At 38.8% G+C, this 16,304-nt stretch overlaps 1 protein-coding gene across 2 annotated transcripts; it reads right to left on the reverse strand.

The window, feature by feature from the left end:
- Positions 1-3,278: 3,278 nt before the first annotated feature.
- On the reverse strand, positions 3,279-14,495 carry LOC107723853 (phospholipid phosphatase-related protein type 3-like). 2 transcript variants are annotated; one of them, XM_016532574.1, is made up of 8 exons: positions 14,226-14,495; positions 11,057-11,160; positions 10,525-10,710; positions 8,123-8,252; positions 7,445-7,640; positions 7,164-7,221; positions 6,544-6,717; positions 3,279-5,407 (listed from the first exon to the last, which is right to left on the reverse strand). In XM_016532574.1, exons 2-8 carry the CDS (start codon positions 11,135-11,137, stop codon positions 4,160-4,162), a joined length of 2,073 nt encoding a protein of 690 aa, XP_016388060.1. In that variant the 5' UTR covers positions 11,138-11,160; positions 14,226-14,495; the 3' UTR covers positions 3,279-4,159. The 2 variants fall into 2 exon arrangements, with proteins under 2 accessions (XP_016388060.1, XP_016388061.1); XM_016532575.1 differs by lacking the exons at positions 10,525-10,710; positions 11,057-11,160; positions 14,226-14,495 and adding an exon at positions 9,833-10,027.
- Between the last annotated feature and the right edge of the window lie 1,809 nt (positions 14,496-16,304).

The raw sequence follows: 16,304 nt of genomic DNA on the forward strand, positions 1-16,304 counted from the left end.
TAGATTTAATTTAGAATCTATGATCATACCCAAATATTCAAAATGCTCAACAATATTTATTGCTTCTCCTTTAACTAAAATATCTGGTCGATGTTCATCAGTTCTTTTAATAGAAAAATACATCCCCGCAGTTTTATTCCCATTAAGAGTAAGACAGAGTTGAGTTAACTAGTCTGAGACTTTGTTCAATGCAGCAGTAAGTTTGATAGCAGCTTGTTATCTGCGTACATCTAAACCTGAACCTCAGGACATACCATAGGTAGATCATAAATATATAGATTAAATAAAATTGGTCCAAGAATCCATCCCTGTGGTACTCCAATAGTAGAGTCAAGAACGGATGAGCATATGTCATTGATTCTTGTACATTGTTTACTTAAATTTAAATGTGATTCCATCCATGTTAATGCGTTAATAGAAAAAATTTACTTTTGACAATTTAGATAAAAGTACATTATAATTAACAGTATCAAAAGCCTTCTTAAAATAAAGGAAGACAGCACCAACAACACCTTCCCTATCAAGACTGGATTTAATTTGTTCAACAAAGTAACAGTTTGCTGTCTCTGTAGAATGATGTGCCCTAAATCCGAACTGCATAGGATGTAGTGGAAAATAACCAAAATTTAAATACTCTATTAAATGATTACAGATTACCTTTTCAATTACTTTGGAAACCACTGGAAGAATACTAATAGTAGGTCTATAGTTGGTTACATTAGTAGGATCTCCAGTCTTAAATATAGGTGCATTTACTGCTGACTTCCAAGCATTTGGAAAATAACATTGTTTTATTGACAAATTAACCAGATGAGTAATGAGTGTGCTAAGAACATTGGTATACTTTTTAACAAACATAGAATCACAATCAAAAACACCTTTAGAACTCTTAAGCTGACCCAAAGTTTTTATTACATTAGACTCAGATACTTCAGAAAAATTAAAAAACAGGAGAATTATAATTTGGTAATGCAATATCCTTACTTCCTTTGCATCTCTGCAGTACTCACTCAGAGCATTGCATGGCAACAGTATAATTAAACCCCAGGTGTTTCAACATTATTTTTTAATTTTTTTGGTAAAATCACTGCAATCATCATTAGTCATAAATCACTGTTTTCTTTTAATCTGAGTAACAACAATCTCTCACAGATGGTGCGCTTTGCAGTAGTAGAAATGTTTCTTTCTCTTCCTGCCACTTTATTATTGGTGGCTTGCCACATCCTGCATCTAAAAGTTTCATATTCAAGCTGCATTTTATATTCAGGAATGCTTGCACTGCCAGTGCTTTGGTTTAATCTGCAATTAATAAGAATTTAAAGTATGACCTCAGCAAGACTGTCTTGCAAATGCTCTAAAATGCTCTGGGCTAGAAATTATCTGTGGTGGAGAGATTAACAATCCAGTTTTAATGAGAAATCAGGCTGTTTAAAAATCAGGTCCCAAATGCAAGCATGTCATATATTGAATCAAACCTAAAAGCCTGCAGTATTTTATTGGTTAGTATTTCTGGTTAATTACTGTAAATATTTGTCAGGGCTGTGCTGAGGTTAAGTATGATCATTTAGACCTCCAGAGTCATTATGCTTCTGGGAGTTTGCTTAATCAAATGCCAATGATTAAACAAAAACACGTGCACTTCTTGTCATGATCTCCAGCTGAAGTGCCCATGAGCTCCTCTAGAGGGCACTCCATTCTGTACCTTGCCATTCACTCAGGACTCCATTTCCCATAATCCTTTGCCCGGACTCATCAAGTGCATCACCTGTCTCTCATCAGATCTCATCATCAGTTCACAGCTGTCTCACATTAGTAGGACTATAAGAATAGCACACACACTCTCTGTCATCGCTGGTGATTGTATGTTGTATAGCTCTTCCGTGTTTCTAGTTTCCTTGCATTCGTGTTTTGATCCCTGGACTGTTTTCTTGTTTATGATTGTTTTGCTGCCTGCCCTGACCATTGCCTGATTATCTGGATTACTCTTTTGCCTTGCCACTGCCATCGTTGTTTGCTGTTGTTGACCACGCCTGTTTGACTACGCTCTTATTAAAGCCTTGCATTTGGATCCCCACTTTGTCGTCACGCCTCCCTCGTTACACTTCTTAATAATCTTGTAAATGGCTCTTGTAAAATCACAAAACAGAAATTATTTATCTTGTCAAGCACCGATGAATTGTTAGATTAACAATAGTAAACTATAATATCTCTTCTCACAAATAATAATAATAATAATAATAAAATAAATAAAACCAGACAATGTTTAATTCATTTTTATTCCCTGTATCCTGCTGACAGAAACATAAAATTCATTACGCATTACGCTTGTGTATGGGACAACGTGGGGAATTTGAGTGCCCTAACCGTAAGAAGTGGCTCCTCACATTTATCAAGAGCATTGGAAAACCTGACACCCTGCAGCTCTAACCTGGTTTACCACTAAAGCTAAGCAGTGTTGTGCTTGGCCAGTACCTGGATGGGAGACTTATTATGAGAATTAAATTGCTGTGAGAAGTGAGGCCAACAGGGGGAGCTCACCCTGAGGTCTGTGTGTGTATGTGTGTGTACTAATGTCCCAGTATTGTGATGGAGATGCTGCTGTATACTGTGAAAAGGCACCATTTCAGATATGTTAAATTGAGGTCATTGAAGACATGTGTTTGTTGTCAACCAAGGCAGGGTAAAGATAATGAAGCCATGAGCTGCCTTCCTATGATTTGAAGGAATTTTTATAAATGGAATGGCTCAGAATTGTTTACATCTCATGTACATCACTCTCAAATGTCTACTGATTGGTTCAGAATCTACATCACCACCACTAACCTACTGTAGGCAGGTTTCACTTTATAAATGAAAGAAGTCTATAAAGATGAACATATTTCAGTACATAAAAGGGAGGGGCAAGGTTTGCAGTGCGTCACAAATTACAATTTACATATTTTCAGCAGCTTGTTTATTGTTGTCATTTATGTTGTCTTTTTTCAAAAACTGCATCAAAAGCACAAAGCATCCATTACGGACAACCATCTACAGAGATCCAGGAGCAGCTCAGAGCACCGTGAAGAGAGAGCTGACACACACAGAAATCAACCTGCAGTGACAGCTGCACATGTACATTATAACAGATTGGAATTCTTCACTGACAAGGCTTCACTTCCAACTTGATGACACTCACATAACATGCATCATGTTAATTTAGAGGAGAACCTCTGGGAAACAGCATGACAAGGACCGCTAACTATTACAGATAAATCCCAGAGAGTTTGCAGACTTTTTTGTGTGATTTACACCAAAAAAAAAGTTTTTTCTTTTGGGAAACTCTTTCTCATTATGACACTTAAAATGTGGGAACTGCAGTAAATTCTTCACATGAACCTGTTGCCAAATTGATGTTACACTATAAGGTACATGATGGATTATGAGAAAATACTTTCCTTAAAGAGTCCAGGTCAGTCTAATATCCATTTGGAATATCTCACAGACAATCCAGTTCACCTCACTTGTTTACACACAAAGAGATTAAGTGATTTATAAGTGCTTATTCAAAGTGCTTCCATATTTCCACCGTTTTACACAGGGAGTCTTCAGTAGACTTGCAGAATGTCCAGAACAGTTTATAAGCAATTATAGTCAGATGTAGAATGAAGAACGCTACCCTTTTGCAGAGCAATTATCATTCATAAAGAGCCAACAAAACACTTTAAATCGGTTTTCACCATGAGAGTTACAAGGCAATCAAATATTTCTAATATTATTGTATCACTACAACATACACTGAACAATCATGCGAAAAAACAAACATACACATAAATTCAACTTGACATCTCAGTCACAAGTAAGAGTCAAGTGTGAACAAACAGAGCAGCGATAAAATAAACCCAAACCTTATTTTACAATCTGCCTTGTAGAAATTGGATAATATGGATATTATGTAAACGCAATACAACTGATGGGAATTTTGATAATGTAATTTGGTTTGCCCTCAGAGGACAAAAACCATTGTGCTCTTAAGTCGTCAGAAGCAGCATCTCTCAAAAGCTCTACTAACTCAAAGTGTAGTGGATCCGGTTATTCAGATATCCCTCATGGAATCAAATCACGTAATTAAAACCCAAAGACCAAAAAGTGTAGTTGTGCTCCAATATATGTTAGCACATTGTCACTCTTTGAAATACCTGCCACTTTGTAGCTTTTTATAGTAGTTGACCTGTTCAGTGTGGTTCAGATTGCCCTCCCTATCCAGCAGAACTAGAGGGGTCTTGCGGCGCAGACTGCGACCCTCTGAGGTTTGACCCACCAGTGGGAGTTGAGGGGGAAGTGGTGGCTGGGGAGGTTGAGGAGGCTGGGCCGGCCCGTGGTCAGCCACACTGGCGGAGGAGCAAGGAGAGATGCTTCTGACGTTACGGTAACTGCAGGAACCCTCACGGTTGAGATTTTTAAGCTCGTACGACTCGGTTGTGTTTCCATCAGAAGATCCTCTCCACTCCCAGGGGTTATTGGGGTTGGAGGTCATACGAACTACAGGGTGGTGGGGGGCGTGGGCATCAACCGTGATGATGCCTGAACTGCTATCAAGTTCTGAATGATTAGGTGATGATTCTGTGCCTGTGATGGATGAGGTACCAGAAGAGGACGAAGTCTCTGAGGATTTGGCTGATCCTGACAGGAGTCCCTGTTGCTTTGACATGGCAATGACCTGCATGATCCGAGGCTGATTTCCTGCCTTAAGAACTGGAATATTAGCACCACTTTTCTCTGTGATGGACAGCCATTTGGCCCGAGTGCTGGCGCTTTTAGGGGACACAGGCGGGGGGACCGAGGGCTGTGCTGGGGGACGAGGGGGCATCACTATTCTTGCATCTGTAGGTGGGTTAGCAGGTTTGGCTGATTGTTGAACTGACGAATAGACTGAAGAGTGGACGCTATCCTCTTCTGAGCCCTGCTCGCTGGTGTCCTCATCGGGCAAGCTGCCGCCTCTCATCGCCATTGACTTTTGCTTCCATTCAGAAACTAATTGCTGTGACCGCATGGGGTCCAGTGGTACTGGAACAGGTACTGTCACTACACGCCTCGTTGGCTCCTCTGGAGCTGTAGCACGGGGTAATGTGTTGCTGAAGGTTACCATTGTCTCCTTACCCATTGGGCTGCGAGGTGCCAGTAGTTCCACGTCCACACTGGCTCTCTTTAAGCTTCCCAATGAGGTTTTCTCCCGCTGTACAGGCCGGTTCAGCCCATCTAGAGATGCTGGTGATGTTATTTCCTCATTGCTCTCAGAGGCGTGGCCTTTGTTATAGACAGAGTCGTGGCCTCTCTGGGCCAGAGCCCTCAAAGCATCTTTCTGCAGAGGAGGGGGTTGTGGGATGACAGTGTCCTCTGGAGATTTGAAGTTGGCAACAGCATGGAAAGCCTGGAATGATTTAAAGTTTTAAACTAAAGTGGCTTCATTACATTGATTAGTTCTGAACAAAAAAGAACATTCCTCTCAACCAGTTCAGTTTAGGGTTAGGCTTAGGGCTGGGGTAGGAGCTTGTACAACATTCATATCAACCAAGGTTAGGGTTGGTGTTAAGGACAGGATTAGTAGTATGTTTGTTAAACAGGAATATTGTTCTAGTGTTGATCCATAATTCTAATTGGCCAAATCACAGTCACTCATTTGATGGATGTTTTGATCCAAAGTGACTTATATTGCTTTCAGTGGCATTTATGTTTTATAACCCCGTATCAGTTTTTGTGTTCCCTGGGAATCAATGTCATTTTGAAGGCTGCACCCTCCAGAGGTCACATTTGTTGGCCGTATACGTCATTGAGGATGTCTCGTTACAAAAAAACATTATAACATTTATTCTTTCTGAGGTGTGAATTACTGTAATTTCTTTCTTACTTTGGAATGTAATGGTTACTTTTCTGAATTGAGACAGCCTCAATGATGTATGTGGCCACCAAATGCAATCTCCAGAGGACGCAGCCTTTGAAATAAGGCATAGCAAAAGGAATCATCCAAAATGTGCAGTGCTGGGGAGGCTCCAGAAATGGTGTGAAAACCCCCGAGCTAGGAATACCCAAAATGTGATTTTGCCATGTAGGATGTGTTCCTGGAGTGTTGCAAAAAAATACAATCAAACAGTGTTCCTGTAGCTCAAACAGTAAAGCATTGCACTAGCAGCACCAGAGTCCAATGGGTCCAGTTCCCAGGTAATGCATGACTTTGTGAAATGTATATCTTGAATGCACTGAATGTTGCATCCTTTTTATTTAGCATTGAAGCGTCTGCCTTACAAAAGTAAACTGTCATAGCTCTAGTCCTGACAGAACAGTTTGCTGAATGTTGTTTAAGCCCCTATCCCCAGATGTAGGCTTTGCCCAACCTCAAACTCTAAAATCTACCAACATGGAATTTGATGCAGGAACATCTACTTGGGTAAATCACTCAATAGCACAAAACGCTCAATAGCAACATGTCAAAAGACATTACATGGAGGATGGCTGACCAAATACACTACACCACATCTGAAAAAATACATCAGCAAACCAATAACTTACCAGGTATGCGGCAATACCAGCACCAATACAGAACCCAACGTAAACATCAATAGGGTGACTGCGGTACTGTGTGATCTGAGTGAGTCCCGTCAACGCAGCCGCAATGGCAAAGGCAAACACCAGAACGGGTTTGAGCAGCTTGGTGCTATCAGAGATTGTTGAGTTGAAGTACATCTAGAAGAGCAGAGAGCAGTAGAGGTCTCCAGCTGTCATGTGCAAATTAATAACACGCTGCCTTGCAGCTTCTGACAGTCTGACAAGCGCAAGGTGGGAAGCAGTAACAACTTATCCCTACGTCTGTTGCTTGAAGTGTATCCTGCCAAATAGCTAGACATGTGAAGCACTTACCTATAATTAGACTTTCTCTAATCTAGCAAACATAACGCAACAGAGCATATTAAATCACATCCTTCTTAAAAATATGATCCGTGTTGAAATCTATTACTTGTGTCAATGCATATGTGATATGTCTTTTCCATGCACATCTATTATGTTGGCTGTTCATTATTTCTATCGACAGTACAATCAGTTTAAACTGTACTAAACACTCTTCATTTCTATATATTATATATATATATATATATATATATATATATATAAATGGTATCGAAGAGACTTACTGAAATATAAACAGCAGCAAAGGAAGAGAGGGTTGCATGCTGGGAAGGGAAGGTTTTCCTGTCATAAAGGAAAGCAAACATCTAGAGTAAGTCTAGACCAGATATGCAGCAGAAGTCAATGTCAAATGTTTATAGGTTTAAAAAAAGAGGTGAGTAGGGAGTGCTCTACAGGAAGAAAACCACAAAAGGGTGAAAGAAAATGGTGACTGTACAAGGCTGTCAAAGTTGATCACAGTAAATCACATAATCAGATGTTATTCAGTAGCTAAACATGCAATTACCTGGCAGACAGAATAGCATGCTGATCCTGGCCAGAGCAAATGTCTTTGGTGATGTAAGGGTTCTTGTCACAGGACACACCTGGGATGGTATAATTGGGTTTGCACACTGTGAGAAAGAATGGTGTGTGGTAGCCAGTGGCCAGCTGGATGACATCAGTAACCAGTGCTGTTGCACAAAGACCGAACACATGAACCCCTAGAAGAAGAGACAGATCATGAGGAATGAAACATTGATGACTCATTTCGTCAGTTTCATGTAACACTCTGTGCCTGACTCATGTTACATAATGTTCATCTGCATCACTCCTGTTCAGATTTTTAGTGTTGCAGTTTCAGAAATGCAAGTTTTTTTCTAGTTTTGTAATCATTTCTTACAATAAAAATGCTATAGCTGTATACAATTTTACAGCAGATCACAATAAAATTTCCTCTGAAGTTGCAAAATACAAATAATTGTCATTTATTTTTAAACTTCTACAGTAAAAATTACATTGTAAACAACTAAAATTATACTTTATTATAATACTTCATTAATATATAATTTATGATATTATACAATTACACTGTAAAGCCACACTAAACTTCCCACAGATTCAACCCCTTCATATTTTACCATCAAACACACTGGGTTTTTGTGATATAGAATTGGCTTAAAATGCAAAAAGAAGTGTTACATACCAACAAAACGAACGGTTCTCCGCAGGAAAGAGTTAAAATTACATCCACCAGCATTTATGCTTCCCTCAATCCCTGGACGGACCTTCAGTTTGGACTGCATACAATACAGTAGACCTTCACCTATCATGATCTGAACACAAGACAACAAGAGAAAATATGGCATTAAAAGTTGGACAAAACAGCACAAGCGCATGAACACAGCGCACAAGCGAATTACAGTACTGCGCGCACAGTGACAAAGCTCGCACGTAAAATGTAAACCTGAAGAAATGGTAAATTCCAAACTCGAGCACAAAAAATATGATTGTGTACACACATATACATGCTGTGAGGACAAATAACAAAATCGCGAGCAGAACCCACACGCGCAAGTAATGTCTACATGTGTGCGCAGATCAAAACACACGCACGAGCTGAACCCTACACGCACAGGAGGTTTTGACAGGCAGGGGGCGGGGCCCAAACATATGCGTGTTGTTTTCGCAAATGCTATTGGCTGCTGGCAAAATCCTGTATTGATTGGCTGCTAGTCGTCTGACTGATAGATATGTATACAATGAGGGACAAAAAAGACACTGACTATTTAGAGTGAACCAACTAAGGAGGTAGCACATTAAGATTTGTTAACGATCATGTTAAAAGATATTAATGGAATTTGTAAAGAAAGAAAACTTACCTCTTTACTGTCTGCCATTATCCAATTCCAAGTTTTTTAATTTTTTTTATTTTATCCAATTCCAAGTCCTCCCATTTGTTTCGTTCGTCCTCGTCAGGAGAAGACCAACAACAGCCAATCAACAGCCAGTCAGATGACGAGCAGCCAACCAATACTGGATTTGGCCAGCAGCCAATAGCATTTGCGAACACAACAAGCATATGTTTGGGCCCCGCCCCCTGCCTGTCAAAACCTCTTGTGCATGAAGGGTTCAGATCTGCGCACGTGTGTAGACATTACTCGCGTGTGTGGGTTCTGCTCGCGGTTTTGTTATTTGTCCTCACAGCATGTATATGTGTGTACACAATAATATTTTTTGTGCTCGAGTTTGGAATTTGCCATTTCTTCAGGTTTACATTTTAACGTGCGAGCTTTGTCACTGTGTGCGCAGTACTGTAATTCGCTTGCGCTGTTTTGTCCAACTTTTAACGCCATAAGAAAATGACAGAATTATACAATTGTTCATCAAAATTTGACTTTGGCATGTGTAAATGTAATTTGAGGATGATTAAATCTAATACATTTATTTCAGATATTAAATGTAAACAAATATATAACTTTGGCCTAAGGTTGTGTCTTTTCTGTGGAGAAGCAAGTTATTACATTTTGACAGAATGTAAAGAAATTTGTTTTCTTTAGAACAACGTGCCTATGTTGACTTTAAAGAGATTGAATGAAATGAAAATTCTGTCATCATTTACTCACCCTCAAGTTGTTCAAAACCTTTATGAGTTTCTGTTGAGCACAAAAGAAGATATTTTGAAGAATGGAAGTCAGTGGCTACCGCCAACTCTTTGGTTACCTCATTCTTCAAAATATCTTCTATTATGTCCAACAGAAGAAAGAAACTCATACAGGTTTGGAGCAAGTGGAGGGTGAGTAAATGATGACAACATTTTTGGGTGAACTATTCCTTAAACAACCCTGACTATTTAGGTCACAAATGTTACAAAGAATTAAATGCAATGAAGTTGTCGTGATTGCTTTCATCTCACAGAGGCAGCAGGGCCGGCGAACGCCAGACTCAGGAGCATGAGCAGAGGGATGAGCTCATCACCGCTGTCCACAAACGGCATGCTGAGTGACCGGTCATGGCAGCGGAATCCCACCTGCGCCGGCTGGAGCACATCCGTCAGTTCCAGAAAGTACAGTGACACCATGGAGGACGCCACAATGGGTAGCTATTTTCTCAGGAGAGAGAGAGTGTGTATAATGCGATAGTCTTTATCAATTTTAAAAGAACTAAATTGACAGTTTTTCTCAAGTATGAACAGATAGTAACTATGTTGACTTTAAAGAGATTGAATGAAATGAAAATTCTGTCATCATTTACTCACCCTCAAGTTGTTCCAAACCTTTATGAGTTTCTGTTGAGCACAAAAGAAGATATTTTGAAGAATGAGGTAACCAAACAGTTGGCGGTAGCCACTGACTTCCATTGTATGGAAACTAAATATTATGGAAGTCAATGAGGACCATCAACTCTTTGGTTACCTCATTCTTCAAAATATCTTCTATTATGTCCAACAGAAGAAAGAAACTCATACAGGTTTGGAGCAAGTGGAGGGTGAGTAAATGATGACAACATTTTTGGGTGAACTATTCCTTAAACAACCCTGACTATTTAGGTCACAAATGTTACAAAGAATTAAATGCAATGAAGTTGTCGTGATTGCTTTCATCTCACAGAGGCAGCAGGGCCGGCGAACGCCAGACTCAGGAGCATGAGCAGAGGGATGAGCTCATCACCGCTGTCCACAAACGGCATGCTGAGTGACCGGTCATGGCAGCGGAATCCCACCTGCGCCGGCTGGAGCACATCCGTCAGTTCCAGAAAGTACAGTGACACCATGGAGGACGCCACAATGGGTAGCTATTTTCTCAGGAGAGAGAGAGTGTGTATAATGCGATAGTCTTTATCAATTTTAAAAGAACTAAATTGACAGTTTTTCTCAAGTATGAACAGATAGTAAATATTGATAATGCACAAACATATCAACACCAGAGCACAGTTTAATTACTGTAGAGTAACTGTGGCAGATGGCTGTTAAATGTCAGCACAGAGTACTGTACTCCTGGGCTGACAATGTGGTGGAAGGTAAACACTGTAGCACACTCAAACTGACTGCTGTCATGTAATGTAATTAGTGTGTAATGTAATTACCTGAGATTAATTGCTCTATTGAAGTATTAAACTGGTAATAAATGGTGGCACACACCTCTACAAAATAGAAGCAGGGTAGTAGCGTCAGACTGTCTTTGGGCGGTTTCTTCTTGATTTTTTCACGTGCAGTCATCATGGTGCTGGTCTTCTGAAGTTATTCTGTCAACACATGAGTTCATTTTAAGAACCCCATTAAAAGATTTGACGTCATTTTTATTTTTGGGCTGTTTTTCCCAGAAATTCTTACAGCTCCCTAAAAGTCTATATCTGCTTAAATTTTAATTTTAAGTTAATTTTGTCCATTCTAGGAGTTACAGTATAACTCTAGTATACTGTAATCATCTTTGTTTTATTTAAAACTTTGAAATATAATTTTTACAGTGTGTATATACTGTATATATGCATATATATATATATATATATATATATATATATATTTTTAAGTGGGAGAACTTGCACAATTGGTGGCTGACTAAATACTTTTTTGCCCCACTGTATGTGGGGGCGTGTTCGAACGAGCCGTTTTAGGTAGGTGTGGCTAACTCTTAACTTTTATAAAGAATATCTCTTTGGATTTGAGACTTTAGTCTTTGCAACTTTACAGATCTTCTTTATGCACCAAGAGCTTGTAACACTCTAAAGAGAAAGGAAAAAATGAAATCGCATCATATGACCCCTTTAATTATATCAAGAAATTCAGCCTGAAGAAAGAATTATTCTAGAATAAGTAACAAGCGTGCGATTAAGTACATGTTGTTATTATTATTATTATTATTAGAGAAGAGTGAGAAGCGATTCCCTTCTTCAGCATCTCTGCATACACAACCCCTGCATAAACAAAAATATGTGGCCTTTGGTTAAATTCTATCCACAGGAAAAGGCCTGCACAAAAATGTTCAAATTATTATTGTCTCATCTGAATCAGAATGAGGCCCACCTGAATAAATGGATAACAGACTGTGTGCCTGAGGAAAAAAATATTAAATAAACAGCTCCTTTAAGAATATTCTCAAAAGAGCATAATCAACAAATGTTGATGTGGGCTATTGTTTGAGCAGGCATAGAGAGAATGTTTTGTGCTCTCTGCCAAATCAACTAAACAAGGCACTTGAAGACTTTCCCAACTTCTCGAGTGGGAGTGAGCGAGGCTCTGCTGAAATTAGCAGGGAGCCTGTTTTCAAGACTGGGAGCTCTGTTTATCTCGAAGAGCCGCATATGTCTCACAGGCAAAAGATTTCTCTCTCTCTCTCTCTGTGTGTGTGTGTGTGTGTGTGTGACTTTTAGGGAGGAATCCATAGGCACTGAGTTCTTTCCAAAAAAGACACACATACTCACAGCACGGGGCTTTGACTGCGGAGAAAGTTAATTAAACTTGACTGGGTTTCTCACACAAATCTGTTTCCTGTGAAAGTGGGGTTAAAGAGTGAGTTGTGCAACACAGCTACTTTCTGACCCTGGTCTGTCCCAAGAATCCAAGCAAATTGGCCCAAGACACTGCGGAACAATACATGGGTCGATAAAAATTTCAAGCCACGATAACCAGTCAAGGCAGAATTATTATACACTTGAAGTGAAGAGACTCAGGAAAAATCAATAATGTAATCAGATAAGAATGAGACAGATCAGTTTCACTAATGTTCACACATCATGAGAAAAGTCACTGATGATGAGAAATATGGCAAAGATTTCACTGGCAATTCTGATTACATTGACACAATGTAACACCTTGATTATTTTTCACGGAATAGAAATTTAATATAATTTAATATTAATATAATCTAATTTAAATAAACAATTTATTTTTTAATTTTAATTTTTAGATAGATAATTACATATAGGCTACATGTAATAGTAAATATAATAATATAAAATTGTATATATAAAATTATTTATATAATGCTAATATTATTACATTTATTAAATATAAATAGAGATGAAAGAGATCCGCACTCGTCCAGATTCAGCCAAAAAGGCTTATTATATTTGGCACTGAGGAAGGGTTAATACCCGAAAACGTTCTGCACCTCTGCACATTTGCACTTTTTTGAACATATTTTTGTGACCTCTGAGCAATAAATATAATAAGCCTTTTTGGCTGAATCTGGAGGAGTGTGGATCTCTTTCATCTCTATACTCTTTCATCTCTATATTAACTCTCTATTATTATTAAAGTGTTTGGCTCTACAACCTTTTTTAATTGTGGATTAAATATAAATAGTAAATACAGTAATATAAAATGTTATGAATTAATTAATGTAAATTGACACAATGTAACACCTTGATTATTTTTCACGGAATAGAAATTTAATATAATTTAATATTAATATAATCTAATTTAAATAAACAATTTATTTTTTAATTTTAATTGTAATTATATTAAATGATATTAATTTAAATTAATATAATTTAATCTAATTATATATAATTATTATTAAAGTGTTTGGCTCTACAACCTTTTTTAATTGTGGATTAAATATAAATAGTAAATACAGTAATATAAAATGTTATGAATTAATTAATGTAAAATAAATCATAAAATGAATATAAAATATTAATTTATATGTAATATTGTGAATTTAAATAGATAGATTATATATATAATGCCAATATTATTACATTTATAAAATTGACTAGGCTATATAAATAGTAAATACAGTAATATAAAACTGGACATATTCATTGGTATAAAATAAATATAAAATATTAATTCATATGTAGCCTAATGTTTTGAATTTTAGGTAGGTAGGTAGAAACAAATAAGTATGCAAAATGACTGACTGTGTGACTATGATTGCAGTGGTGAATAGAATGGCAGGAGTTTTTTAATCGCTCAGGAATTGATCAGCTGTCAGATGAGCTGAGAGCTTGAGAGAATCACTGGCCATCAGTGCGCTGAATGACCTGCAGTCCATAACGAGAGCCATACTCATGTTTACATAGACTTGCCTGCCCAATATCATCTTGACTCACGCTGTAAAGTGCGACTGAGATGTTGTTTGTTATGTAAAACTAGAATCGCTGCCGTACAGCAGTGTCACTGCGACAACCTCAGTGATCATTTATCGTAATAATACCGCATCTCCACTGGACGCGACGCGACGCGACCGTACCCGCGCGCGCTTTAATTCCCACACTGAATTACAATGGCAGCGTTCTGGTCGCGTCGGGACGTTGTTTATTCTGCTGCTGTGCATCATGCAGGTAGAAAACCGGGAAAATCTCACCTTGACTGCAAAAACAGGCGATTCCCTGACGGAACGGGGATATCCTGAGTGACAGTTCCCAGCGTATTCCTTCTTCACGAGGTTTAGACTGCAGCTCGTTCAGTTCACATTCCTCTTTCTGCTCACGTTTTCCACGGAACAATCACGCAGCCGTGGACTCCTGTTATGTGCCTGACTGCTGGAGCCAACCACAATATTCCTCAACTCACTGAGCTGCTGTTCCAGCTGCTCTTCTGCAGTCAGACATCCAGGCTATCTGAGGGGCTTCAGTAGCAGAAGGACCGCACTATAAGATATCAAATGATTTGTCAATGCATGAAGCTGCGTCCATTGATCTTAATGTAAAATCGTTCCATCCTCAGCAGTCATCAGGTGTGGCAGCATTCCTAAGCATCTTCTGAGTGTGATCTGCTCTGATCTCCTCCAGCAGTGGTAACATGCTACTGCACAGGTAACTATAACAGGGTGGGGTGGGAAGGGTAGGGACTGGTTTAACTTATGCCCAGTGGCAGGATGAAAACACACATGAACACCTCTAAACCTCATAATGCCCCGTTTCCTGTAGCCTTACAAACATTTTCCCTTTCAGCCCTGTTAGGGACCACCAAATAATCAAAGATGTCGATTGCATGTTTTATTCCTTTAAATTGTGAAGATGGAATAAATGACACAGATCTGTTCTATAATGTCTCATCTAAATCGATTAAACACATGCGTGCCTGCACACACACACACACACACACACACACGCAGAGTCACACAAATCATTATGGGGACAATCCTTAAAGGTAATGGTTTTTCTACTGTACAAACTGTATTTTCTATCCCCTTACCCTAAACCTACCCATCACACAAAACTTACTGCATTTTTAGACCTGCACTCAATATAAAAAGCCAAATTATCTTGGTACTTAATATTTTTATCTTTCATGAATAACATTTACAAAATTTTCTTCAGTAGTGCCTATCAATAATGTACCACGGTTTTAAATACACTTTAAGTATATAGAAGATACATTCAAAAGTTTGGGGTGGTAAAAATGAAATAAATCTTTAAAATATTTTTGAAAGAAGTCTATTATTCTCACCAAGACTGCATGTATTTGATCAAAAATACAGTAAAAACAGTAATATTGCGAAATTTTATTACAATTTTAAATTACTGCTTTTTATTTGAATCCTTCAGAAATCATTCTAATATGCTGATTTGCTGCTCAAGAAACATTTCTGATTATTATAATGTTGCTTATTTTTTGTAAACACTGAAATTATCTTCCCCGGGGTCTTTGACGAATGTAAAGTTCAAAAGAACAGCATTTGTTTGAAATAAAAATATTTCGAAACGGTATCTTTAGTGTCACGCCTTAAAAAAAGTATTAATTTCTTTCAAACAAATAAAGTTTGCATGATAGGACTAGGTGTTATGATCCCAATATTCAGCACCATTTAGCCGCACCGTAGAACATTTTCCCTTCACTGTGAGCAGAACACAGCGAGACGCAGCAATTGTTACGCTCTGATTTTGGTTCAGCAAGAATCCAGGATCATGGCCTAATCCATGTCCGTGGTACTTGCCTTAATACCCAATAATCAGTTGTGAATTTACAATTGCTTTATGCGTGACTGGGGAACAATAATAGTGCATCTCGTCAGAAATAGTGGCTGCTTCTTTCAGCGACAGTGGCCAGTTCCCTGACTATCCTCCGCTGGACCTGTCCTCTGATGCCCAACTCCTTCAGCAGCCTTTTAGTGGAGCTAGCCACAATGCCCCTGCAGCCCACTTCCACCGGGTATACTTTCACTGTCCAGGCCCGCTCCTCTGCCTCAGCTGCTAAGTTGGCATGTCGCAGCTTCTTCCTTTCAAAGGCCTCGTTAATGGCCTCTTCCCAAGGGACTGTCAGTTCGACTATTATGATGATACTACTGGAGTTGGACCAGAGAACCAGGTCTGGGCACAGATTGGTGACTGCAATTTCGAATGGGAAAATTAATCTGTGGATTAAGTCGACTCGCATTTCCCAGTCCCTGGCTATATTCAGCTGGCCTGCGTCAGGGGACAGGCACTTAGCCCGCTTTTTC

This window comes from Sinocyclocheilus rhinocerous, unplaced genomic scaffold (assembly GCF_001515625.1).
Source record: "Sinocyclocheilus rhinocerous isolate Xijiao unplaced genomic scaffold, SAMN03320098_v1.1 scaffold1296, whole genome shotgun sequence".
Lineage (NCBI taxonomy): Eukaryota > Metazoa > Chordata > Actinopteri > Cypriniformes > Cyprinidae > Sinocyclocheilus > Sinocyclocheilus rhinocerous.